The sequence below is a fragment of the Solanum verrucosum genome, unplaced genomic scaffold, assembly GCF_900185275.1.
Source record: "Solanum verrucosum unplaced genomic scaffold, falcon-dt-bn FXZP01000261.1, whole genome shotgun sequence".
Taxonomy (NCBI): domain Eukaryota; kingdom Viridiplantae; phylum Streptophyta; class Magnoliopsida; order Solanales; family Solanaceae; genus Solanum; species Solanum verrucosum.
Genome location: NW_026019969.1, coordinates 2,230,663 through 2,257,623, shown reverse-complemented (window position 1 = coordinate 2,257,623; position 26,961 = coordinate 2,230,663). Strand labels below are relative to the sequence as shown.

At 32.5% G+C, this 26,961-nt stretch overlaps 4 protein-coding genes across 6 annotated transcripts; 1 reads left to right on the top strand and 3 right to left on the bottom strand.

Annotated features, from left to right (window-relative positions):
- On the bottom strand, positions 1 to 1,104 carry LOC125816143 (ethylene-responsive transcription factor CRF1-like). The gene has a single exon (XM_049495736.1). The coding sequence runs from the start codon at positions 952 to 954 to the stop codon at positions 37 to 39; it is 918 nt and encodes a 305-aa protein (XP_049351693.1). The 5' UTR covers positions 955 to 1,104; the 3' UTR covers positions 1 to 36.
- A 5,138-nt stretch (positions 1,105 to 6,242) lies between these two features.
- On the bottom strand, positions 6,243 to 10,792 carry LOC125816147 (ubiquitin-conjugating enzyme E2 28-like). Its single transcript, XM_049495740.1, has 5 exons — positions 10,774 to 10,792; positions 10,552 to 10,648; positions 8,220 to 8,347; positions 7,146 to 7,250; positions 6,243 to 6,644 (listed from the first exon to the last, which is right to left on the bottom strand). Exons 2-5 carry the CDS (start codon positions 10,619 to 10,621, stop codon positions 6,501 to 6,503), a joined length of 447 nt encoding a protein of 148 aa, XP_049351697.1. The 5' UTR covers positions 10,622 to 10,648; positions 10,774 to 10,792; the 3' UTR covers positions 6,243 to 6,500.
- Positions 10,793 to 15,004: 4,212 nt separating this feature from the next.
- LOC125816144 (exosome complex component RRP41 homolog) lies at positions 15,005 to 19,569 on the top strand. The gene is made up of 11 exons (XM_049495737.1): positions 15,005 to 15,134; positions 15,230 to 15,276; positions 15,472 to 15,532; positions 17,438 to 17,476; positions 17,566 to 17,633; positions 18,533 to 18,611; positions 18,697 to 18,733; positions 18,906 to 19,022; positions 19,134 to 19,219; positions 19,301 to 19,390; positions 19,485 to 19,569. Exons 1-11 carry the CDS (start codon positions 15,081 to 15,083, stop codon positions 19,536 to 19,538), a joined length of 732 nt encoding a protein of 243 aa, XP_049351694.1. The 5' UTR covers positions 15,005 to 15,080; the 3' UTR covers positions 19,539 to 19,569.
- A 1,023-nt stretch (positions 19,570 to 20,592) lies between these two features.
- On the bottom strand, positions 20,593 to 26,961 carry LOC125816142 (putative glucose-6-phosphate 1-epimerase). 3 transcript variants are annotated; one of them, XM_049495734.1, is made up of 9 exons: positions 26,404 to 26,961; positions 25,391 to 25,939; positions 25,087 to 25,161; positions 24,621 to 24,677; positions 24,364 to 24,527; positions 23,693 to 23,827; positions 23,120 to 23,222; positions 21,365 to 21,464; positions 20,593 to 21,009 (listed from the first exon to the last, which is right to left on the bottom strand). In XM_049495734.1, exons 2-9 carry the CDS (start codon positions 25,499 to 25,501, stop codon positions 20,828 to 20,830), a joined length of 927 nt encoding a protein of 308 aa, XP_049351691.1. In that variant the 5' UTR covers positions 25,502 to 25,939; positions 26,404 to 26,961; the 3' UTR covers positions 20,593 to 20,827. The 3 variants fall into 3 exon arrangements, with proteins under 3 accessions (XP_049351691.1, XP_049351692.1, XP_049351690.1); XM_049495735.1 differs by lacking the exon at positions 26,404 to 26,961 and adding an exon at positions 26,184 to 26,202; XM_049495733.1 differs by lacking the exon at positions 26,404 to 26,961 and adding an exon at positions 26,033 to 26,060.

The window sequence follows — 26,961 nt, the reverse complement described above, 5'->3', positions numbered from 1 at the left end:
AATATATTTACTTTGATTGTTTCTCCATAGCCATCATCAACAAACATCTTGGAAAAAATCATTTGCCCACTTACAAGTCTCCAAATCTTCATCCAACATTCTATTTCCGTGAATACTTAACACTTCTGGTAATAATCCCATTCCATCGCTAAAACCTGGTAATAATACATCATCCATCAATGGAGAAGGTGACCGAAAATCGAAGAAATCCTTAAGGAAACTCTGATCCATTAATGGCAAATTATCATCAAACATAAATCCATTTTGATCGATTTCCATTTTTTTGCTCTCGTCATTCATCTCCTGATTGGTAATTTTAGCATCAGCCGCAGCCGCAGCCGCAGCAGCATCATTAATATTATTATTATTATTATTATTATTATGATTGTTGTTCTGCCTCAAAACTGAGGTGGGAGAACAGAGGTTTTCACATTCCCCTGTAGAATCATAATCCGATACTGAAGTGATTATATTTTCCTTTTCCTTTTCCAAAGGCGTCTCAATAAAATTAATGATAGCATCAGCTCCGCGCAATTGAATAGCGGCTATATTATATTTCCTAGCAGCTTCTTCAGCCGTCTCAAAAGTACCTAACCAAACCCTTGTCTTTTTCACCGGATCTCGAATCTCCGCAGACCATTTTCCCCATGGCCTCTGTCTAACACCGCGAAACTTCTTAACATTCTCATCTCTCTTCAAATCGATCACCTTCTTCTTCTTTTTCGAAATCAACGATTTCCTCACATCTACGGCGGCTACTCTCTTCTCAAATTTAATCTCTGTAACGTATTTTTTCACTCGATTCCTCTCGTCGTCATCGTCGTCGCTTGAAGAATCAGTAGCATCACAATCAGTATAACAAATCCGAACAACTCTAGGAGTCAACCTGTTCTGATCATACTTAGTAGTGATAGTTTTGTGGACTTTGATTTTTTGTGAAGTTTTTGTTTCCATTTTTTGAACATGGAAGAGAGTGAAGAAGAAGGGAGTTATATGAGAAATTAAAGAGAGAAAAAAGGAAGAACAAGTCTTGATGAGTTTAACGACTAGTCAATGAGTGTTGTAGAGAGAGTGAGAGAGAGAAGAGGGAACTATATGGAACAGAGTGAAAGAGATTATATGGGAAGAAGATTTCACTTTTGAGTCATTAGTCAAAATTATATACTCTATTTTTTCTCATCTTTTTCGAATTTTCATTCTAATCTTTTTAATTTAATAATTAATTACTTTCCAGAAAAAAAAAATCTTTGACTAATTAATAATGTAATTTCCTTTATTCCTTATGCTTACTTTAGTTTGAGATAAAAGATGTTTTTTTTGAGATTGGATGGTATTATATTCGTCCTATTGTAGATCTTATTCATATTTTAGAGGCAAAGATAAGATTTATTGCTTAAAAAAGAGAAGTATATTATCTTATAACGAGGTGAAAACAAAAACATTATTGTTATTGGTGAACATTTACTTTGAAATTTTGCCTTGCCAATGAGATATAAATGAATTTAGCGTTATTAAACCAAAACAAAATAACAATAAGTCTATTATAGTGAAGTATATAAATAATACAATTAAAAGAAAAAGATCGATTTGTTGAAACAAAGTAATTTAATTAAACCCAAGGAAGAATATAAAATTATCAATGTATCCAGTATCATGATATTCAAATTTAGATCAATTGTCATTAAGAAGTTGGATTTTTATTTGGTGAGTAATGTTTTTTTAAAAAAATTGAGTAATTAACGAAATTAAAATTGTATTCAGCTTAAAAAATGAAAGGCGGTTAAAACGAGTCGCCGCATGGGAATGGGGGGCAGGTAAATGAGGCTATCACCTACGCTCCTTGCTCACCAAGTTTTTGCTCTTTTGTCCCTACGTATCATCAATAATTATTTCTTCTAAATAAAATAATAATAGTAGTAATACTTTTTCAGTATTACACATTGTTTCGGTTGAATAAATTATATTAGTAACTTTGTGTAGTTTTCAACAAAAAAAATTATTTCCTTTTAAGAAAAGTAAGATGCTAAACTAGAACTGAAAATTAAATGTACTAATTCCTTCTTTTATTTATATTATTTTTGTTGGACTGTAAATAATGATATTATTTTTTGAGACACAAAGAATGTATTAAGTTTCTTAGATTATTTTTCTTAAAGGTCCTCCTACTCTATGATTCGTCTTAATTTTTGATGTGGTTTCATATGATTTATTATTGTAAACATATTATATTTTATTTGTCCATTTTTAAGTTTACACACCTATTAAGAAAATAATAATTATGTGAATTTAACATTTTATTTTTTAATGGATAGAATTTCAGAATCAATTTACTCATTAAACAATTCTACCTTAGAAAAGTATTAACTCTCTAAATAAATTGAAGGTATAATAGGTAAAAAAATATCGTCTTTTTTTGATCTATCAAAAATGACAAGTAAAAAATCAAAATTGAACAAGTAAAAACGGACAAGTAAAAAGTCAAAATTGGACAAGTAAAAACCGACAAGTAAAATGTCAAAATTGGACAAGTAAAAAGGGACGAGTGGAGTACGTTCTTTTTTTAAAAGATTCATCACATTTCGTTTTTTTAGAGATAAAATACTCCTTCTATCCAACATTATTTGTCCACTATTTAGTTGCACACTTCTTAAAAAACTACAAATATATTGATAATTTTACTATATCACCCTTTGAATATAATAAATACAATGTCTAGAAAAATGTAATACTCCCTCTGTTCCTATTTACTTGTCCACTTTTTCTTTTATAGTTGTCCCTAATTATTTGTACATTTTGACAAATCAAGAAAGGAAACAAAAAAATTCTTATTATACCCTCAATTAATTACTTTGAAAAAGGTAGAACTTTTTTAAAATATTAAATTTTTAATTCATCCACTTTATAATTAATAAGGGTAAAAAGGTAAACTCACAATGTCAATAATTGTTTTCTTAATAGGTGTGCCAATTCAAAAATGAATAAGTAATTAGGAACAGAGGGAGTAAGAAAATAAATATAATTAATGATAAGGGTAAATTAAGAACTAAAGTGTATAAAAATAATACCCAATAGAGTGTATTAGTAATGCATGTATTAATTATACTTGTATTAGTTATGCATATATTATTTCTTATGCATTGTTTGGTTTGGTGTATTAAAAATAGTATGCATTGTATAAAAATATTTATTTACAAAAGTATCATTCACAATTATGGTGGAAAAGATGTAAAAGTACTTTTGAGGGGTAATTGAGTCTTTAACCATATTAATCCATGCATTAAATCCTTTGCATTACTAATATAATGGATTTCTAGGTATTAGTAATACATTGTTCAATACACAATAGAGTGTGCATTAGTTATACATACCATGAAAAAATTCATCAAACAAGGGATTACTAATACATATAATTAATGCATGCATTACTTTTGATAATACACTCTACCAAACGAACCCTAAGTGTAAATTGTCTATTTATTTAATAAAGTGGATAAATATTGTTCCACATCCAAAAATAGTATAGTGAACAAATATTATTGGACGGAAGAAGTATAAATTTTGATTAAATTATAAGATGTACTTTATTATTATATTAATATGAAAATTGTGATTTATGATAATTTACGTATAGTTTTTAAATTTTAAAATATGAAATTAATCTAATAATTTAAAATTCAAAAATTAGTTAAATTAATTGAGGAGAATTTTTTGGGACAGATGTAGTTAAAGGATAAGCTGATGTGTGACCGAGCTGATCATCGGCCAAATGTCAGCCAAATACATATAGCCGTCAGCCGATAATTAATACGAAATTCCTCAGAAATCTCACTAACCTTTTACTGATTAATAAGTATATAATTGATTATGCTAATAATCTAAACAGGTGGAGTACTTTTTTTGCTTGTCAACCAAGTACCTAATATTCAAACCCAATAAAATAGTAGTGTAGATCAAATAAAATTGGTAGAGAAGGTCAAAAATGTCTTAATCACCGCATTTAAATATTTCGTAAAAAAAAAAACCTATTTGATTACATATTTGGCAAAAATATGTTGCAAGTTTTGTTTTTTTTTAAATAAAAATAAATAGATAAACATTTAATCTTTCGAGGTTGGGTTACTTTTTCTCAATTTTTTACATTATAAAAATTAACCTCTAAAGGTCGATTTTGTTGAAAAAAAACATATTTTTCATTAAATCCAACTCCAAAAGATTAATTTCGTACTTTTCGTTTTTTGACGCTAAAAAAGCTACTTATAAGGTCAATTTTGTCAAAAAAATATTCTTTAGAAATATGTTATGAGAAACCGACCTTGAGAGGATGATTATTAATCCTTTTATTTTTCAAAGAGAGGTCCGTTTTTTCGTGATTTTGTAAAAATTCAACCTCAATAGGTGAGTTTTTCTCACGAAAAATAAATTTGAAAAGTAAAAATTAGACCAAAAGTTTTTTAAAAAAATTGGTAAGATCATGGTGAGTCGAAAAATCAGGTGAGTAATTTATTTAATTGGGAAAGTTTAATAGTGACCAATTATAAAATGTTATGTGAATTTTAAAATTCATAACTGATCATTATTCAAAGGACATAAGTGAGCCAAAAGATATAATCAAAATTATATTTTTAGCAAAACAAGTAGATAAAGAATATATTACTATATATTTTGCAATAGTTAAAGAATTATTTTAAGCCCTTCTCCATAAAACGTAATATCATGTGTTTGAATCCTAAACTACTATACCTAATTGAGCATTTTTTATTCATTTGTTAATTATGCAGAAAAAAACAATCTAATCTTCAACTTCTTTCATTATTCTTCATAAATAAAAGTTTCATATTTGTTTTTATTTTCTTAGTTTACTATGTGTTGCGTATTTGGTTGGAAAATATCAAAAATAAAATGCATTGATTCGGTTACCATATGAAATTGGTTATAACACAACATCTTTTATTTGTTCCATTATTAAAAAGATATGTTTCGTAATTGCTATTCCTTGCACTCCAAGGAATCAAATTAAAAGATTTTCAAATTATAAGTAAGTGTTTATAAAGGTGGATTCAAACTCTGATGTTTATGAGCTTTTATATCAACTATAAGTTAATACACAATAATAATTGAGTTCTTGATTAAATATTTAATTGAATCCTTAGTAATTATAAAGTTGTATACTACTTGTTTTTGACTTTTTGTATAGTGAAATTATATTTTATAAACTAGTTTGTTTAATATCATATTCATTTTTTAACATCAATTTAAATTGAAAAATTGATTTGATGTTAAAAGAATTTCACTTTTTATAAACTATACAAATGTCTAAAATTTATGTTAGACCATCAATTTAGAAAGCCTACCTATTATAGACCATAGTTTAAGTGGATGGCAAGAGTCACAAATTCAAAGAAGTTCGTACAGGTGTAACAAGACTACCTATTATAAACTACTTAACAAAAACCAACAAATAGCATTTTTTTTATTTGCCTAATATACTTATTTCCATTTATATAGTCATTTTAACGAGGTTGAAAGTGATGCCATTTCACACATTTAGATATCAAATTGAAAGTTATGTTCGTTTCCGCTAATAATTTTGATTGTTCACAGATATATTTAAGTCTTTCCATTTGTGATTAAGTTACATACACCGACAATGACAATGTAAATTTAAGTTTGTAATGCGACTGGTCATGATATTTTGAGTATAGGGTCCAGTTTTGCCTCTTGGAGTTAATTTCACCATTTCATATTCATGTATATACACTCAGCGACAAAGACGAGACTCAAAATTAGGAAAGAGTCAGTTCAAAATACGTCTAATTGGCTTCAATGATTGAGTCTGGTAAATGACACCACAGGTTGAAAATAAATCAGATCATCTCTTAAGGGAACAAACATCACTTTTCATAATTGTCATGACCTCAACTTTAATTTGTTGCTTTCTAGGACAATGATTCATCCATCAAATAGACAAATACTGACGACCATAAAGGCATAAACAAATGCGTGCACCACCAGGAATTACAAGTAACAGTAATAGGAGGACCTAAGACAATCTATTAAAATCAATGTTAGCACAAAAAGAACGAAAACTATACCATTGCTCATTCATCTGTTTCATTATTCTTTTATCCAATCTTTCAGATGGAACTGAGATAATAAGAAGATGAAGATATCCCACCTCAGCAGATGGAATGATAGTGCTCATACAGGTTATAGAGAGCGTATTTCTGAAGTAACAAACACGGTTGGAAATTAAATATGAATAAATGTTAAAAGTTTTATACAAACCATTGAAAGCAAAGCTGCAACCTTGATCCAGATAAATAACATATCCCAGATTTCTTCAAATGTTTGTATCCATACAAGAATATTCAAAGCATCTCCATTTTCTTGGAGAGGTCAATGTTTAATGCTATTCTACACTTGTTGATTGGGAAAGTAGAGACAACAGACAAATGAATTCATTTTACAAGGATTAAGACCCTTACATGTAATATAATATCTTAACCCATAGCATACTTCTGGGTCCAAACCCGGGCAGTTGATTCGTATTTGGCCCTGTCTGTCTTGTACATGTGAGCAATCTCTGGCACCAGGGGGTCATCAGGGTTTGGGTCCGTCAAAAGTGAGCAAATTGAAAGCAAAACCTGAAGGAAATACAAAAACATTTCCCCCTTAATAAATTCATCTATATGGGTCTAAAGATCTGTACAAAGAAAATACATCAATCAATGAAAACCAATCATGATACCATCACAGAACTGAGACATGATTATATTCAACAACACTGTTGAATGGTAATGGACATCTTACATAGAACTAAACTATGTTCACCAGTACTTCAACAGCTAGTATTAGAAATCACAAAGAACCCAAAGGAGAAGTTTCTAATTATCTGTACTATCCAATTAAATTATTTGCTTCTTTTAACATGTCAAATTTTATTTCCTATCCAGCTATCCTTTAGATTATATACTTCTTTTGGCTAATATCCTTCAGATTATATAAATTGGCTGATGGCTTCAAAATCTATTTGCAAGGGCTCTTATCAACCATGACTTTCAAGGTTCTGAAAGAATATTTCTGGTTCTTTAGCTTGTATAACTTCCCAGAAGATAAAAGGGTAGCTTGATAAGTAAAGAACGAACCTTAGAGATAGTTAAGGCAGGGCTCCACTGCTCCTTCAATATGTCGAGGCATATACTGCCATTACTGTTAATATTTGGATGGAAAACTTTTGTCCTAAAAGCAACCTGCAAACATACATCCATAACTGTAAGTAACACAATAATGTTGACAGGAGAATAACACATGTATACCTAGGCACACGTCAAAGTTCCACCAAATATTGCCAGATAAATGTCATAGCTGGCATGTTGAGTTTTCAAATAGTTGGACATATACGTATTTTATTTGATACATGCTATGAAAGTGTACAGAGAGAGAGAAAGAACTATGTTGATATTAACCATGATGTCTTTCCAGAGAAGCTATTGCACATTCTCAACCCTTCACCAAGAAGAAATTTGTTCATTTTATAAATGCTGTACTGAGTACTCTGTGCTGCTGACTTTACAGGCAGCAGGAAGATCCTAGTGTGTTCCATGTTTTTTTGTTTTTTTGATAGGTGTTTTTGATGAAAAATATTATACTCGTAAGATGTTCCCCTGCACATGACTCTCAACTCTTAATTAGTAAGTCAGTCACCAATAAGCCTAAATTCCATGACACTGCTCCCAACTATTCCTCTTTGGTCACCTATCAGGCAATCGTGAAAAAAAGTCGAGCACATGCAAAATAAACAAATTGATGAATCAACCCTCTCCCCAACCTAAAAATCTATTTCACTATTTTCTCAACCTGAGCTAGTTCATGTAACTTGGAAAAATTGACATCTCAGCTATCCAACAGGTGTAATCAGCAAAACCTACAAGAAACAAAACCAGCAATAGATCCACCACTGACACATCACAAGTTCACAGCCCAGATCTACATATTCTGTTGGGTGCAATGTCCTATAAGCTATGCTCCATGACCAGGAACACATTACCAGAAAATCTATACCGACATTCTCATTCAGAGTTATATTAGAACACTTTCAGAATCCAACAGAACAATGCTCCAAGTAGTAAACCTGAAAAATAAATAGGGCACTGGCAAACAGCAGAAATAATTACCAAGGCAGAGGTCATTAACTCATAGTAATTTGAACCATTTCATACCTTAGGAGGCTTGAATGGATAGTCAGGAGGAAAATGGATCGTAACTAAAAATACACCGCCAGTATAAGGACTGTCTGGGGGACCCATAATTGTGGCCTGCCAGTGAAACATGTCCTCTCCAACGGGGCCTGTTACACATGGTACAAAGGCAAGGAAGACAATAACAGTCAATTATCGATCACATAGCATATACATCCCTTACAAAGATGCAAGAATATTTACACACCTTGTTGAAGAATTAGCAAATTACAAAAGGTCCTACAACACAACTAAAAAGGCTTACAAGGTACTCTAGTAGAATATCTCCAAAGGACAGAAAAAGGTAAAGACTCATATGGAAACAGGAATAGCATTTCAAGGACTATGATACACATAATGCACTGGGATGATAATGTATAATTCTCAGTGGAAGACATCTATGCAGGGACTACTTTTTATTGCAAGGCTTAAATATGAATGATATAGTTCTCCATCAACACATGAGAAGAACAAACACAAAGTGGGATGCCTGAACAGAATGCACGATGAATGAACGATACACAGTAAAGCAACACTTCCTACTTGCTTCAAGAAATTATACATTGCCGTGTCGGTTATGTCAAGAGAATCCACTATGCAAAACTATAAACCTTTTTCTTCTTTTCAATCAAAAGTCACTTTTTCCAAATATTTTAAAATTAAACAGTAAGTGAATGTGACGACCTACCTTACGGATAAAAAGGAATCACTACAGAAAAGTGTTCCAGTCTTCATTAGAAATCCAGAACTATGCTGAAGGATGGAACAAATAGAGATGCTTAAATTCACCAATTTCTCTTATAGCAATGCCTAAACTATAATACCCGAGGACTGCTCTTCATAATCCAGAAAGCACACAAAAGGATGAGAACACAGCACTACATGATGCTAAAAAAACTATAGTTGACCTCACACGAGAAGGCTTTGTCAAGGGAGCCAGGCATCGACTGTCCAAGAATTAACCTATTAAAAAATTGAGTGGAACTTCTTTTTCCCGAGAAAGACACAAAGTTTGACTCCCACACAGAAATTATCATGGGAGAAGGCATACTCAAATCATTCCCAGTCTTTACCACCTTTAGTTGGCCCAGCTTAGCTGTGTAATACCTTCCCCATATGGAACCAAAAATTACTCTAAAGTAGTTGGCATTCCCGTATGTCAATTAAAGGCAAAGCAGTAAATGAAAGAAGCAAACTCAAGCTGGGCAGCATTTTATGAATTAAGATCAAGCTCATGTCCCATTCAAGTAAATTTTGAGTTCAAGCTTGTTAGACGTGAGTTTTAGCTCCATTTTTTAAATATGTTCTTCTCAGATACAAGCAACCAACATGTTAATTAAACTAATCATTTTCCGGTTATTGGGTAACTCAGAAACTCTAACAGAAGAGAAAATGACTTTTATACATTTATGAATGAAAAAGACAGTAGCAAGTACTGTCCATGCGCACACCACGAGTCAAACGGAACTTTCCCAGGTTCTGTTTGACTAACAATCAAGCAACAAAACGAGCTTGAAATTTGTTCAGTTCACAAATAAATGGGACCTGTTCGAGTCTGACGAGCCTAGTCAAGTTCTGTTCGTCAACATATTGTTCACTTACAACTCTAATTAAAGAAAATTGGCAAAGAAGTGTTGGGGCTAATATAGTACTATATATTAAGTATAGACTATAGAGAAAATGAAAGGCAGAATGGAACAAAACCTAAAATAGAACTACTAACCCGGGGTTAAAGTACAAAAGTAGATACATAATATAGTGTGTGATCAAACAATCAAAACTCAGAAAATGATAATGACCAGGTAGCATATGATTGAGAGATTGATTGTGTAATGAATGAATAATAAACAATTAAACTTTACAACAACTTCTCAGTTCACGTGCATCACATTATTTTCAGAGTATCCAAATTGTTTAATGGTTGACAGAAAGATCCATCAGAATTCAGAGACAAGAGGAGATATTCTTAAAGTTACATTTGTCTTCTATTTCTCTCCTAGACAGAGAGTATAGCATTTGATTTGAATACAAATATGTTAAAGACAATTCAATATGCAGCGTTCGAGAATTGATCCAGGACGTTAAGTTTACCAACAATCAAGCATCAAAACAAGGTACAAAAAAATGCAAACCATCTCATCAATGTTGAGCCTAGATAAATAAATCAATTTCTGAAACTAATTAAAAGTTTAACCTGATTTGAGTAGCAAGTAAGAAACAATTAGATATTAACACAAAAAAATGATACATAACAAAGGAAAATTCGAAACATTACGCAACAACATGTATTGAGAAAAAGGAAAAAGAAGGATACCGGCGCTGCAAGAGGTGGGAGGATCCTTCTGAAGATCCTTGAGTTCCTTCAATATCCGTTTCGAAGCCATCACAGCGAAAAATAACCGAGAGAAATACTATCAAAGAGAAGGAGATCGAGATCAAATCTGAGAGATAATCAAAAAGGAAAACGCAGATCAGATGCAAGAATTCACGACAAGGTTAACAAAGAATATATGCAGAAACAGGAGGCGTGAAGAACCTGCTTAGAGAACTGATTCTCTTCTTTGTTTGTTGCTGCCTCTTAACGCCAACAACACCCCTTTTTTCCCTAATATATTACTCTACTACACATCGGCGGTCCAATCATTTCAAATATGCAAAACCTTTTTTTTTTTATACTCTCTCAAAATAATTTTGAAGTATTTTTCAATTTATTATATTCAAAATATAATATCAGAAAATTATCATTTTATTTATTATCTACTACTCTCTTTGTTTCACAAAGAATTACCTAATTTGACTTGGAACGGAGTTTAAGAAAAGAAAGAATATTTTTTAATCTTGTGGTTCTAAATTAAAGTTATATCAAATGTACCAAAATGCTATTTAATCTTGTGGTTTTAAACATGTCACGTAAAAAGTTGACGTTAAAATGTTGCTAAAAAAGGAAAGGGATCATTCTTTTTGAAACAAACTAAAAAGAAAATAGGGTCATTCTTTTTTAAACAAAGGGAGTATTAATTATTGTGCTTAGTCAATACTGAACAAGTAAAATGGGTTATTGGAGTAATTAGAATGAGTGCTAGCTTGACTAATTTACCTTTATTTATATTTTAAGATATAATATATGTTATTATAATTGAGATATTTATAGTGTTAAGAAATAATTACAATTGAGTATAAAATAGGGAAGAAAATGATTCGGTCTTAAACTTCTAAAGACGCTAAATAGTTTGAGACGAATATTTTTAATAAACACAATAAATATTTTAAAACAGAAAAAATTATGTATATAATTATAACTATGCGAATACATTTTTGGAAAGCGAATGGTAATGAAAATTTAACAAACTTTCATAACTAAACTTGGTAATGTAACAATTAACATTATGAGTTGTCAATTTAGACTTATGTTTCAAGATGTGTAAGACTTGTGTACTTAAATTGGTAAGGTGGGTGGAATGAGAAAAAAAGAGAAGAAGAATAACTCAATAAATAATTGAGGTATAAAATAATAAAATTGAGCTAATCTTTTGAGTTTTGATGTGAAGAAAGCAAGGAATTGGTCTCCATTGGGCTGTTGACCCACTGCTTTTCCTAACTTTTGACCACGAAAATCTTCAAAAGATAACTAAGGCATCTCCAATCCGATTCTCTATTTTACTCTTTAAATATAGAGTTTTTTATTTTTTCAGACAACCAACTCCAACTCAATTTTTAATTTTATTCTCTATAAAAAGAAAAAAATTATCTCTCCTCAATATTATATTATAATTTCTATTTCATTCTCATTTTCTTATTTCACAATATAAATTTTTCTTTCTTTTTTCCAAATAATCACTTTTATATAATTTTCATGTGATATAAATTTTTATTTTTTCAAAATTTTTAATATAAAATTTTGTTTTATTCTAAATTTCTAAATAACATAAATTGGAAGCAAATATTATATAATATACAAATTAATGGACAATTCAAATAAAATTGAAATCATTAATGAAATATAATTACATAAACATTACATAAATACCCAACTTTCAAGATTATTATGTTGCTCCCATAAATTTTCTATTAACACATTATGGAGTTCAAAATGAGCATTTTTGTCCTTAATTTTTTTTATGTCTAGCTAAAAATTGTTCAAATCAAAGATTTTCATCTACCACCATTTTTGTTGTTACAGTTGGAGTCTCTACAACATCTTGAATTGGTGCATTAAGATTACGTTCATCCTCGATTATCATGTTGTGCAATATAATACATGTCGTCATTATATCATGTAACACTTCCTTTCTCTAAAAACGTGATTGCCCTACAATAATTGCAAAATGTGATTGTTAACCATTGAATGTACGTCCAACATCTTTTCGGCTCGATTCTTGTTTCATCGCGAAATATTTCTTCTTTTGAGAACGTGGATTACGAATAGTTTGAACAATTGTAGACCATTTAAAATTGTGCATTCTTTATAGTGAAAATTAATAATAATATCAAATTATATTAAATACACAAAAAAAATTTAAAAATTGAAATATTATTAATTCAGAATGAAAGTAGTATATATTAGTTAGGGATAAGGGTTTGAAAAATACCCCAACTTTGATCGAATTTGTTGTTGCGATACTAAACTTTCACAAGGACCTATTACCTCCCTAGACTATTTAATACCGTATTTTTTACCCCTTGAACTATTTAATATTGTATTTTAAAGGTATATATGTGCCCACGTGGACACATTACTATTTATAATTTTGCATAATTTTTTATGTCCACGTGGGCAAATATATATGTTTAAAATACGATATTAAATAGTCTAGGAAGGTAATAGGTCCTCATAAAAATTTAGTCTCGCAACAGCAAATTCGACCAAAGTTGGGGTATTTTTCAGACCCTTATCCCTATTAAATAATATATATATTTTTAAAAATATTATATTACATTTAAAAAGAATTATGAATATTAGAGATTTAATTCATAGACTTATATGAAAAATAATATATTAATTACAAAATAATAGAAATAATAATAAAATAATGAAAAAATAAAATAGAGAGTGTGAATAGTAGTTCTCAAAATTTGGAGAACTACTATTCACCTCTCTATATATAGAGAATGAAAAGTGAAATGGAGGGTAGTTGGAGAGCCCATTCTCTATTTTACTTTCCAAATATAGAGAATGGAGAGTAAAATAAAGTGAGATTGGAGATGGTCTAACTCTAGTAACATCGGTATTAGGAAGAATTCGAACTCAAAATCTTTGATTAAGGATTAAAAATACTTAATACTTTATCATAATCTTTGCTAGTGAATTATTAACTAAATGACAAGTGACACATACCACATCCCTAATTATTTTTTGCGACTTTTTTCCATAACTATGATAGAACAAATTATGAATTATGCATTTGAAATAGATGTTTGAGTTAATATATACATTATGAGCGATAAAATATCTCCATAGCAGAGGTTTTTTTATGAGATTTAAGATTTATGTCGTTTATTTATGTTGCGTCATATGAAAATAGACTAATATGATCGTTCTTTTTCTTATCTATTTACTTCTACTTAATTTGGACAAATTAAAAATATGAAAAAATTATCTTGTATTTTTGCATCGTTAAAAATTAAATATAAGATCTCATAATTTTCAATCAACTATATTAATTATTAGATTATTTTCTTTTTGGTCAAGAAAACTATTATTTTTTGCTTCAATATAATAAATTAATAAATTTTTGGAAGTTGAACTAGTAACTCCATGAAAAATTCGGAGGGCTCGAATTGCATATTTAAAACCTTTTAAAAAATTCAAATTCAGCAAATAGTAGGGGTGGACGTTGGTTTGATTCTTTCAAACTTCAAATTGATTTTTATGTTTTCGTTTTTTTAACTGTGTTCATCAAATATTGTATCAAACTACTTCAATTTTTCAAAAAAATAAAATCAAATTTGATTTGATTTAATTCAATTTTTAAATTCGATTCGTGGGTACTTATGAAGAATATTATTAATAATAAAAAATACTACCTCGCAGATGAAATTATAATAAGTTTGTTTGATTTAATCTGATACTCCATAAAGTCATGTTAATGCCTTTCTCTTTTAACTAATTAATTAATGTTTTGACAACTTGGGTTCTTAGATAGAGTACTCATCTCAAGTTGGTCTCGTCATTCCCACAATAGTTGAATTTTTGACAATTTTGACCTTTTAAGTTTTTAACCACTGCTTTCTTACCTTTTTTTTTTTCTTTTAAATTAATGATCATGATGTGGATTAGCTTTTGCATATCTCGACTAATTTCACGAAATACATATCATCTTCCACCTAACAATATTGTCTTTTCTTTTAAGTATTTTTCAAGAAGATGTTGGAAGATAAAAGTAAAGCTCAATCAAACAACTAAAAAGTAGCTAAATTGTTGAATGTTCACTAACAAAGAAAAAAAATACACCTAAAAAATAAACACCAAAGTTCTACAAAAATAGAATCGAAAAATAAATTAAGGTTGATTGAGTTCAATTTTTTGATATTTATGCCCCACCCCTAATAAATAGTTTTGAAATTTTTCCTTATTTTAGCTACACATATTTATCCTTTTTTTTTTCCTTGAAAAAAATAATTATTATTTCTCATATATTTCAAAAGTTAAATAATATGCTAGTAGTATTCAAAATATGCAATTCGAGACAAACTTTTATAGTAATTTTTTTTTTGCTGGAAGATACAAATATAAGAATAAAATACCAAATGCCAAAACCCTGATTAGCGTCTCCTCTCCAACCCTCCCCCCTGCTCTAAAACCTCAGGAAATTGGCACACTCCAACTCTTCCAGCTGAACAAAGATGGAGTACGTTAATCCCGAAGGTCTCCGTTTAGATGGTCGCCGTCCAATGGAGGTTTCTTTCTCTCTCATCACTAAATTTCTACCTTTTTCATGGTTATCTTCATTCTCTTATTACTTTGATTCGTCTGTGCCCGTGTTTACTTTCAGATGAGACAACTTCGTGCTGAAATAGGGGTTGTATCGAGAGCAGATGGGTAACTACTAAGATTTCTTTCTACTTGCATTATTAAGTTATTTTACACGTCAATTTGTAACTGATTTATCTTTTTTGTGTTTAATTAATTGGTTTGGTGCAAAATATGGGTAAGTTCGACAGTTAGGATATGTTTTTGATTGGCTGCAATTTTTTTGTACCTGCAACTGAGTTTGTTTACTCTGATTATTTGCAGTTCCGCCTCTTTTGAAATGGGTAATACCAAAGTCATTGCTGCAGTTTATGGTCCTAGGGAGGTAAGTTCATGTAATACTCAGTATGTTGATTCTGACTCTTTTTGGATTATGAATCAAATTATTTGTTGTTTGTTGGTATTAATGTCAAGGTGAAGTAATGGTTTTGAACTGAAAATAAAAGGAGGGAAGTTGTTTATGTAGAAATAGCAGTTTGTGTGGTATTGTCTTCCATGATGGAGGGAATGTCGCTTGGTAAAACAAGAATTTTTTATGGGTTGCGTGCTAACTTTTGAAATGTGAGGTGGTGGAAGCATGGCCTGTTCGATAGTTTAGTCTTTTTCACTAAGTTCTGTGAGAAACCTGATCAATTGGTTCTTCATTGATAGGCATGAGAATGGCAAGGCAAGGTGGGGTCTGGCATGGAGAAGCATTCTCCCAATCACAAGCCTGCCTCATCCCCCTCCCCCTCAATGTTGTTGCACCATATCTCCTTTTATTGTTATCTTAATATTTTTATTTACTCTCATCATGGTTCTGAATTTATAGCATTTAGTATGAAATTTATTAACTTTGATGAAGAGTATGAAATTTATTAAGTTATGCCTAGCATCAGTCAAGAAATGAGAATAATAAGAAAATGATAAGCTAATGAAATGAAATGTTGTAAAGTATATAGTAAAAACCTATAAAGGTTAAGAGAGAAAAATAGAAGGAAACAAACAGTGAGCCTGATGAATGGAAAAAGGGAGCTGAAACAATATAAAAGCACATAGGAATTGGAAAAGAATGATAGAACCATTAAAAGCATTAAGGAAGCCATATTTGATATTCCTTGCATCATGTAATTCATAATATACAAGATCCTCTACCAGCCCTGCCATGTGAAGTTGCCTTCCTAAATAATTCATTGGATATCCTGTTGTCCTCATCATTGAGGTTTTCCTTTGATGCAGTAAAGTAATTAATCGATCAGCATCTGAGATGCCTAACAGAACAAAAGTGAAAAAATTGGTTAGCTTTGGTACATTTTATTGATAAGGTAAATAATTTTATCAATAATAGGAAAATCTCCGGTATACAAGCAATAACAACATATCCAGTGAAGTCCCACAAGTGGGGGTAGAGAAGCGGTTTCCGATAGCCCCTCCACTCTAAGGAAGTATTAATCGTCGCACCAGGCTTGCCTAGTGCGGGTTACCTCTCTTGTGTGGTTTGCAAGTTATTGCATAGGAGCGGGGGTTTTACCTGTGCGCACCCAAAGTGTAGCGGCTGCGGGTTTCTCTTGTCATAAAAAAAACACTACTAGGCTGTAAACTTTATCACGGGGACTTAAGAGGATCTTGATTCACTAGGAGTTAAAAGTTTGAAATGCATATTATTTATGTCTAAATGCCAATTACTGTCTTCAACATAGAAATTGTGCAAAGGATGTAATAACCATTGCACCAAAATCAATTGTTGTATGTGCTAGCATGTCAAAGACTCAAAGTTATAGCTCTCAACGGAACTTCTGTTGCTGCTGATAATGGATAGTGTCTGCGGAAGTTTAGGTTGAATTTAAGTATCCTAATCATGTTAAGTGCGTAGTATGGATGCATCAGTGCAGCAAACTGCCTAGAATGACATTAAGCTCAATTGTAGAAGATGGCATCCAGTCCAGTTTTTGCGGAAGAAAGCTCCTAAAGATACTGGATGTTGCAATTATAGATGATCAAATTAGTGCCTGTTGTCCTTGGGTGCTCAGTGCATTGAACATCCAACAAGGAAAATGAGGGAAAATTTACGCTTGATGCTTTTATTTTTTTGAAGAGAGTATCACACTGGTATGCCAATTGGATACCAGTATATGCACATTTACTGAAAGTATCTAATCACTACCACTGTGATCTGATAAGGATATCGGTCTTAATTTTTCTCTATATAAAGGTTCATTCAAATGTCTCAATTGTTAGTTTCATCATTCAGGTTCAGAACAGGAGCCAACAGATGAATGACCAGGCACTGGTAAACTACCTTTCATGATGAATTCTTATACTGCAAGATGTATAACCTTAAAAGTGAGATGATATGATCATTACTTGCCATTCTCTTAGGTACGCTGCGAGTATAGCATGGCTAATTTCAGCACTGGCGATCGCCGGAGAAAAACAAAGGGTGATAGGTGATTCCATGTTACCTTGTCAGCCTTTTTTTTCCTTCTATTTTATGTGTTTTCAGTTTTCACCCATGTGACGATATCATCTTGCTCTGCTGACAGTTCCATTATAATTTTAAAAAAATCTGCATGTGTGCTTGGAAAATCAATGGACAATATTCTACAGAACTGGTGGTGGTAAAAGAACAGTTATCCCAGCTCTGAACTGTAGCTATTTAGTGGTTCAAAAGATGGAAGGCATACAGAGCACTAACGGTTATTGGATGGACAAGAAAACATATTCTATAGGTGTCGGGTTTAGTGGGTAGTTCGTAAGGGCGTAAGGTATAGTGAGGTGTGGATTTGGCGCACGTCATGGGTTCAAACCCTGCCTCCGACACAAGCCCGGTATTTATGTGGGAAGGGTAGAGGGCCGGCTTTCCACCGAATTTTAAACCTTGAGCCATTAGTCCTTGCTGATTTCTTGGTTATTTAAAAAAGGAAAATATTCTATAACCTAATGGAAGACTTTGGGACTGTTCAAGCACTTGTCCAGCCAAGAAAGATGCTGCTAGGATACTGTAGTAGAAAAGGAAACAGAATCTTAGGAATACTTGTAGTGCCCAAAAAATATTATTTAATGGTAAGGCTGGATAAGACGGTTGAACAAATTTTCCACAGAATGCAAGAATTAACTTGAAATGAAGCTAGGTAGTAAACACAGTTCACGAATCACTAATCTTAGTATGCCAATTCTTAGTTTATCATCTGTAATTACCTACAATTAACCAAGAAAATTATTCAATCTATGATATTTTTTTAAGGAGAAATTATTCAATCTATCAGACCGACAGTTAACTAAGAAAAGTCATTCAATCTGTGTTACACGATGTCTTTTTGATGATACCTTTGTTTTCAATTCTTAGGAGATCCACGGAGATATCTCTTGTTATTCGCCAGACAATGGAAGCTTGCATATTGACTCACCTGATGCCTCGCTCTCAGGTTCGTGGTCCGCTTAATATCTTTAACTTGAATAAGTTATGTAGTCTGACCTCCATTTACAGTTTCTTGATATTTTGCTTTTCAGATAGACATTTATGTCCAAGTCCTCCAAGCAGATGGAGGTAATCAGCACGGTGTTTTAGTGTTCTATTCTTCTGTTGTTCTCCTTCAGAATCAATCAGAAATTCAGAATAGATATTTAGCTGTCTGGTGCTGCATGCAGCTCATATTTTGCAGTTCTATTATGTTTTCCCTCTAGAAGTGCATTCTAACTAAGTTTAGTACATTATTTAGGTACAAGATCAGCATGCATAAATGCTGCCACACTGGCACTAGCTGATGCCGGGATTCCCATGCGTGATCTTGTCACATCGTGCAGTGCTGGTTACCTGAATAGCACACCTCTTCTTGGTAAATTAATTCTGAAAATTTAGTTGATTTTCCGGTTCTTTATTTCATAAATATCATTCTTTTCCAGTATTAATATGTGAATGATCTAAGTTGACATTACTCGTTAAACAGATTTAAACTACTTGGAAGACAGTGCTGGAGGCGCTGATGTCACTGTAGGAATTTTACCTAAGTTGGACAAAGTAACCCTTCTGCAGGTTTGTTAACTCCTATTGTCAGTAACGAATGAAATAAGGCTTTTGGCCTGGTGAATCGATGAATAACCTTCTGTGCTGCAGATGGATGCTAAACTACCAATGGATATTTTTGAAAATGTCATGCAATTAGCAGTTGAAGGCTGCAAAGCAGTGGAAAGCCACATCCGAGAAGTAGGACTGACAACTCGTTGCCTTCTTACCTACTTCGTATAATTGTTTCTGTAAAACTTTCTACTATCAGCATCTCCTGTTGCTCTTTTTGCAGATATTGCTAGAAAATGCTCAGACATTGGTGATTCGCCAAGGGTATGGCTCTTAACAGGCTGACGAACTTTTATAGAGTTTTTGGTAAGATGCTGCTCTTGCTGATTAATTATCTAATGCTGGTGGACTTTTTTGGTCAAAATTGCTAATGTTTTCCTCAAGGAAAATGAGAAGCAAAGAAAATTTGTGAAAACCTTGTTGTTTCTTCCATATTATTCTTGAAGCATTCTTTATCTCCTTTTCCAGCGGATGGGGGGGGGGGGGTGGGGGTTAAGGGTGGCTTTTGGAATAAAAAAATATGTTCAGTCAAGTACCATGATAATTTTTTGTGGTGACAAATAATTGAAGTTTGCTGAGGGAAAATATATTGCAATCAGTGCAACGTATAGGCTAGTCTGTACTCTAATGAGTTCATTTAATTAGTTCTATGGATAATATATGGCGTAATCTTGTTTTTTAGAAAACAAAAGGTCTTGTCGTCTTCTAGCATAAATTGGTAATTTTCAGGTTTGACAGAGTAAATGGTGTCTCAAATTTTTCTGTGGGGGGGGGGGGGGGGTAATGTACTTATATTGAAAACAGCCAATTGCCACTAGGACTACAATCTGTGCCAATTAAGAAAGTGCAATTTATACTTAAATCACAACGTTATCTAATTTCTCTACCTTTTCTGCATGGTAAAACACTCAAAAAATCAGTCTACCTTTTCCTATTTAATTGTTTTAAAGCTGTAGGTACTTATCTATGCAGATTCGTTGAGCCATGGTTTATTCTGTTTGTTTCCAGATTGCTGCAATTCCTGAAGGGAAAAAAAGGAGTCCTGCCAGAGCTTGTGGAGAAATGATTTCTCCTAGTGTTTCTTTGCTTTGCCTATTGTCTTTTTCTGCTATGTCGCAGTGCTTGTAGGATGTGTATTTATGGATCCTCTTGAAATTGATGATTAATGTGCAAGTTAATGCTATTGGAAATGTATTGAAGAAGTTTATGGTATGGCAGACTTCTAATTTCAACCTAGGCTAGAAAGGAGCAAGGCTTTGCATTTTAAGCTATGCAGTGTATACTTCAAATCACAGAAAAGTAGGTTTGGCCTTAATATGTCACCAATCATCAAGACAGCCAGTTACACAAACCTGAAAAATACATTGCAATGCAAACAACTTGACTCTTCTAAAGACACAACACCAAGCAGCCATTCTAAAAAAACGATAGGCTTTGGTGGCTCAACTGTGTAACACTTCATAACATCATTAACAAGCAAATAAACCTAGTATAGAGTTTACAGTCCCTCATTAAGCTGTAAGCTACTGAGCATTACTAAAATGTTTCTGCCGGGACTTTGAAGGATCATAGATCACAAAAACTCGATGGCACAGCCACAAGCTCTACACGACCTGTCCATTCCTCTCCTGGCTTCAAGGTGATGGGTTTCTCTATTGCTGCTCCATCAACACAAAGCATCTGCTTATACTCGTCGTCGCCAAAATCCACCATTGATTTGGCTTTCTTCTCCCATGGATTCCACACCACTGGAAAAAGACAGATACCAAAAAAGTTTTAGCCATACAAACTAAAGTTGGTAGGATCTTTCATGCTTCTTTGACAACTACTATCATCATGCTATAATGCACCAAAAGTTTCTGTCATACTACAAAATAAATTGTCAATATCCCAATTCCTTGTATTGATGCTACATTCTTTGCCAATGGAGGAAGTACCTCTCTCGAGATTACAAATATTATCAGGTCTTTTAATAGAAGAATACGTGACTAGAGATACTGAAGTAAATCCTGGTAAAAATTTAGCCTTAAGGTACAACAAACGTTAGTGGATACTTCCAAATGAGGACATTATCTCCCTCCATGTTAAATTGAAGATACTCACCAGTATCTGGCAATCCTTCCTTCCTTATCAGATATGTTCGTTTCCTTTCATGATCAAGAACAGCGATGCGATTTGGAGAACTAAGGTAGACACGGTCCATCTGCAAGAAACATGAATACTTCTCAATCCTAGAATAACAGGAACACCTTACAGTTGAAAGACCAATCAATTTATTAAGGTAAAAATAATGCCATCAGATGCTAAATATTTCGACTTCTTCCAAGTAAAATTCAGAAACAACATAAGATGTTAAGTGTCATTTCTTCAAATCTAAGTTGCTCGGACTCTCCAAAAATGTTGCTGCACCCGTGTCGGATCCTTCAAAAATACACTATTTTCGGAGGATCCGACATGCACCCGTCGACATTTTTGAAGAGTCCAAGCAACATAGCTTCAAATGGGTGAAAAGGAGCAAAACGATTAAGAGGACTGAGGTAGCATGCAAAGTGGATTCTCTATCATGCGTATTAAATTAAATGTAAACACAAAATTGAAGTGATTATCAACAAATATAGCTAGAGCAAAAGGTTTAAAATGTCAGAATTAATTTCCTTTCATCAAGACTGTCTATTTGGGAACAATTCTTGATAAAGAAAAGAATATCCGAAAGATTGACAAATCTCAATCCATGTCTAACTAATTGAAGTTACTATCTTTGATATTTGAAGGAGCTTCAAATAGTGAGATATGGATTAAGCTTTGTCAACCCTTGGGATATTCTTTTCTTTGTTTTATCTCGGCTGCGAATCGAACCTGAGACCTCATGGTGCCCAATCCACTTCATTAACCACTAGGCCACAACCCTTGGATGCATGTAAATATATAGTTCTACTAACCTTTTGACATTTTGATCTAGCTATAATTGTTGATAATTACTTGAATTTCTTGTTTTTTTATTTTTTTACATCTAATTTAGAAAAGCATGAAAGAAATTCCACTTTGCTTGCATACTTTTGTCCTCTTAATCTGTTCGCTCCAAGTAGATTAAGGACTAAGGAGAGACTGCAAGGACAATGTCTAGACAATTAGCTTTAGAGCTATAATACACTAATGGAGTAAATGGCCATAAACATCCCTCAATTATACCTAACGCTTAAGCTATATCCTTGCCCCATCACAATAAGCAAAAAGCATCCTAAACTATCCCAAAACTTACAAGTTATGTCCCTCCGTTAATTTTATGTTCAGAAATAATGGGTTCAACCAGAAGCACAAGACTATCCCACAAATTCAATACATTAGTCACCTTCCCTATGTTATGGCACTTGGGACATGAAAGTTGGAGCTAATGCTAAAAAGATTCAGCAAACCTTAATATCAAATCAAATTGTTCAGTTGAACTGTTGTAGAAACAAAACAATAATATTCTTACCAAAAATTACAAGGATATCTATATCTTTGTTATTTTCAACACATGAATAATTGGTTAAAAGTACACTTATAAATTGTTTTATGAATTCCAAGTGAGTAACTATTAATTATACATAAAAGACTTCAAGTTATAAAGGTAAAAGACGAATTATGTATCTCATTTACACATGAAGTAAACTATTTTAAAGGGTCATTATAATTATACATATAAAGGGTTCAAGAATTACAGACGAATTACGTATCTCATTATAAAGGGTTCACGATTGTCATAGGGTCTTATATAGAGTTACTCTTGAAGATATCTTATGCCACCATGAATAATGATATTTCATCTTTCATCAATAACCACAAAGTTTTGAGATAATGTAGTATTGAAATATGTACCTCAGATTCAAAAGTAATGGCATCTCCTTGTTCAGTAAAGCGTTCTTTCTGGCATAGGTTGTCCAGATAGTCCAGTGTTTCTAAACCTTCGATCCTTATTTCACTGTGGATAAGATTTCATGTAATAGTCTAAGATATTGGGAAGAACATAAGTCATTAAATTATTGTGCAACACATAATATAATGAATGATATAAAACAAAATTGCTGTCTTCTCTGAAATTTGAACTGCTACAAAATTTTCGTGAAAAAAAGTATAAAGATGCTGGGGAGGGGATAAACTCATAAATGCTTCCAACATCAGTAGAAATGTTGATAAACAGGAAGTACAAAATAATGAATAGGAAGCTCTTCTCTTATAGGAGAGGGCCAATTGAATGAAAAAGAAATTGTTCAAGAAGTGTGAGAAAAAATCATAAAAGAAATAGCTTTCAACTAAAGACGCAGACGATGAAGGAAAGCATACTTTAATAATGTAGCTTGCGGAAACCTTAAGACGGGATATAGGGGCAAAAAGGTATGAAGGTATGATATCGCAGCCCAGTTACAAAAGAATAAAAAGGGAATAACATACCTTATGTCGGAAACAGAGAAGTATGTATGATAAGCAAATGAGAAGCTGAATTGTTTGCCATTAATGTTTCTGATACGAGATATCAAGGACAAGCTTCCATCTGATGCCAGAGTAACCCGGAGGCGAAACTCAAAACTAGAAAGTATTAATGAAGAGACTCATCAGTAACTTCAAAAGCTATAACTGTTAGAAACCAAGCATAAAACTGACTTTTGACATGAAATACAGTCAGAAGTTGACTTCCATTTCTAGCATGGAGGTACTTCACTTTCCTATCTATCCATGAATTAGTTTTGACATCATGGTCAAAATAAACTAGGTACTATATCTCAGCAGAAAATAATCTTGAAAGCTTCCAATTTAATGAAATCGAAAGCATCCAACTTCCAAGTTAGCTAATTTAAGTCTGTTCTTCCAATTCTTTCTAATCTTTGATATTTATATAGGTGCTGATTTTATGATCATGTTCTCATGAAGTCGTTTTTTTTTTTTTGAGAAAATGTTCTCATGAAGTCATTTTCAAAAGCAAAGAGGATTTTGAGATATAAAGACTTTATGCATTCAACTAAAAACAATCGCAGATTTTGATATGGACGACAAATAGCTTTTGATTCAATATCTAAAGCTCCATACTGGAACCACCTAAAGTTTGCTACACATGATGACCATACCCGTGGGGCCAGAACCTCAGATCATCTTCTGAAGGTTTGAGCAGCAAGTCAATGAAAGATTTTCCTTGTGGGTCATATGTGAATAAAGATGGAGGGTCATCCTCAACGGTCCAGATTCTGTTTCTTGCGAATCCAAGTTGCTCAAGTGAACCACCATTTCCATACTGCAGCATAATTAAGATAATCAAACAAAATGCTGGAGAGTACTCACTGGAAGAAATTCAAGAAGATAGATAGAATTGCACATTCAAAGGTACCTGTGGAAAGCAAGCAGAGATTCCTCCTCGTGTAGCTTTTGGAGACTTGAAGATGCTCTAAAACATAAGAGCAAAATTAGAATATGAAACAGAAACAGCTTTCACACTTGATCAATTACAAATACAGCTTTCCTCTAAGCACATGGCATTGCAATTTGCAAGTAAAAGATGATTTAATAAGTGTCCTGTCTACATCAAACACCAAATTGAAATTGTAGAACTAAACACCCTCAATGAGTCAACTTTGAACATTTTGCTGACTCTTGCCTACAACATTGGAGCAACATATAGTTCCAACCTTTACACCAAAGACAAGTGATATAGAACTTAAAGGAAAGTTTATAAATAAAAAAAATAGAACTTATAAAGAAAAAGCGCCAATCCTAACAGCTATAGATCTCCATCACTAGCCAAAATACAAGCTTTACTCATAAGAATTAACTTCCAGTAAAATGGAAAACCTCACCTTACTGCTATTGAATAGGAGCTCTTCCCCTCGTTCATTCCGCCAAGACGTAACTTGTCCTCCTTGCAAGCTAACCTGAAATAAAGAAATCTGACAGTAACCATAGAGCATTGGGGATATAAAGGTCTGCTAATCGGAGATCCCATTCCAATTACAACAGGTCAAATGAGTAATGACATTAACGACTATGTAATTGATAGAAGATTTCAAAGATGATTTCCTTCATTAATGATCTAACAGATGCATTTAGAATTATCAAGTCATTAGATCTAATTAAAGTAACAAAGAGTGTACAGAATCTAACCCGTGCAGAGGCACCCTGAGGGTTCCGAAGCACAACCTGTTCAATCCCATTCCAATCTTTTGTTACTTCAGTTGCTGCTGTATGGTCCCAGACTGCTGCATAGTGCCCCATTTGCTAAGCACTTCTTTCTTGGTTCACAATATCTCTAAGAAATATCCTTGAAAACCCTTACTATGCTATTTGAACCTAAAACTGCTTCCAGCAATCAATCGGCCAGACAAATGCCTCCAGTATATATATGATTTTTTCAACTATCTTAAACACAACCCTTCCTGGAATCTTGTAATCTAGTGAACCCCACAATACAAAAAATCTTCAACACCAATCTGCCTTTTCTATTCTGAACTTTTTCACAAACTCTCACATTCAATGTAATTTACTCAAATTAAACTTTCCTTTATCAGCAAATCAGACTTCTAACTTGAACAACAAAAAGCAACACCATCTTCTTAAGCTACCCCAAGAAACCAACAAAATGTGACATTTGGCAACAAAATGTAGAAGTACCCAAATCGTAGCTAAATTCACGGTGCAACATGTGATATTTACCTAAGGAAAAAGACAAGTAAATCTTGTAAGTTAATGAAGTAACAAACATACAAAAAGTTAAAAAAATTTACTTCAAAAGTGAACTTCTATTACCAGTTCTCTAACCTAGACCACAAAATTCTCAACACAAGATAAAATCCCAAGTTTCAAAACTTTAACAGATTCAGTAAAATCAACAATTGTAGTATTTGCACCCCATTAAACCAACCCCCATTTGTAAAAAAAAAAAGTAGTGACAATGTACCTAATATTTCCAGAAATTACCAACAAAACTTCCAAAGAAAGAAAACCCCATTTCAAGGAAGCAACAAAATATGAATAAAATAGAGGAAAACCTTAAAGATCTCGACTTTATTCAATGCACAGAGTGTAATGTAAACAAGATGGAAGAAGAAGTAGTGCATTAATTAACAGCAATTAAGACTTAAAACGCAGATAATAATAGAATAATAAAGGTGTTAAACCTTTCTTGGAGCAGGCAAATCTTGAAAACTTTGCAAGAGACTCAAGTATAATACTGCATTAACGATTAAAGGGTGTAGCAAAAATTGAATCTTTTTTCTTCTTGGCTGCGCAAATGGGGTCAAGATTTTACAAATAAAAAAGGAGGGATTTTTGAGGAGATGCGAAGAGGTATGACTACAGGTGACGATTCAATTTTCAATTATCTTGAGAAAACTTTTAGGGGAAAATAATAAAACAAATCAAATAAGGAAAGAAGTTAAATTAACGAGAGAATGCAAGAGAGCTCAGGTGCTTTTGAGTGATTTGTGACGAAATTATAAATTTTATTAAAACTATATATTCCCTCCGTGACATGATTTGACTTGACACGAAGTTTTAGAAAATAAAAAAAAAATTTAAATCTTGTGGTTCTAAATTAAAGTTATGTCAAATATATTAAATTGTCTTTCAATCTTGCGCTTTAAACATGTCACGTGGAAAGCTGAAATTAAAATGTTACCAAAAAAGGAAAAAGGTCATTCTTTCTGAAACAGATTAAAAAGAAAAGGATTGTCATT

Coding starts and splice junctions, on each gene's coding strand:
- LOC125816147 (XM_049495740.1), bottom strand. CDS start 10,621: ATGGCTTCGAAACGGATATTGAAGGAACTCAAGGATCTTCAGAAGGAT. Junction 8,348..10,551: donor TCCCACCTCTTGCAGCGCCG/GTATCCTTCTTT, acceptor CATGTGTAACAG/GCCCCGTTGGAGAGGACATG. Junction 6,645..7,145: donor CTGCCTTAACTATCTCTAAG/GTTCGTTCTTTA, acceptor TATTTCCTTCAG/GTTTTGCTTTCAATTTGCTC.
- LOC125816144 (XM_049495737.1), top strand. CDS start 15,081: ATGGAGTACGTTAATCCCGAAGGTCTCCGTTTAGATGGTCGCCGTCCA. Junction 17,477..17,565: donor AGATGAATGACCAGGCACTG/GTAAACTACCTT, acceptor CCATTCTCTTAG/GTACGCTGCGAGTATAGCAT. Junction 18,612..18,696: donor ACCTGATGCCTCGCTCTCAG/GTTCGTGGTCCG, acceptor TTTGCTTTTCAG/ATAGACATTTATGTCCAAGT.
- LOC125816143 (XM_049495736.1), bottom strand. CDS start 954: ATGGAAACAAAAACTTCACAAAAAATCAAAGTCCACAAAACTATCACT.
- LOC125816142 (XM_049495734.1), bottom strand. CDS start 25,501: ATGGGGCACTATGCAGCAGTCTGGGACCATACAGCAGCAACTGAAGTA. Junction 24,528..24,620: donor TCTCTGCTTGCTTTCCACAG/GTACCTTTGAAT, acceptor ATTATGCTGCAG/TATGGAAATGGTGGTTCACT. Junction 23,223..23,692: donor TTCTCTGTTTCCGACATAAG/GTATGTTATTCC, acceptor TCTTATCCACAG/TGAAATAAGGATCGAAGGTT.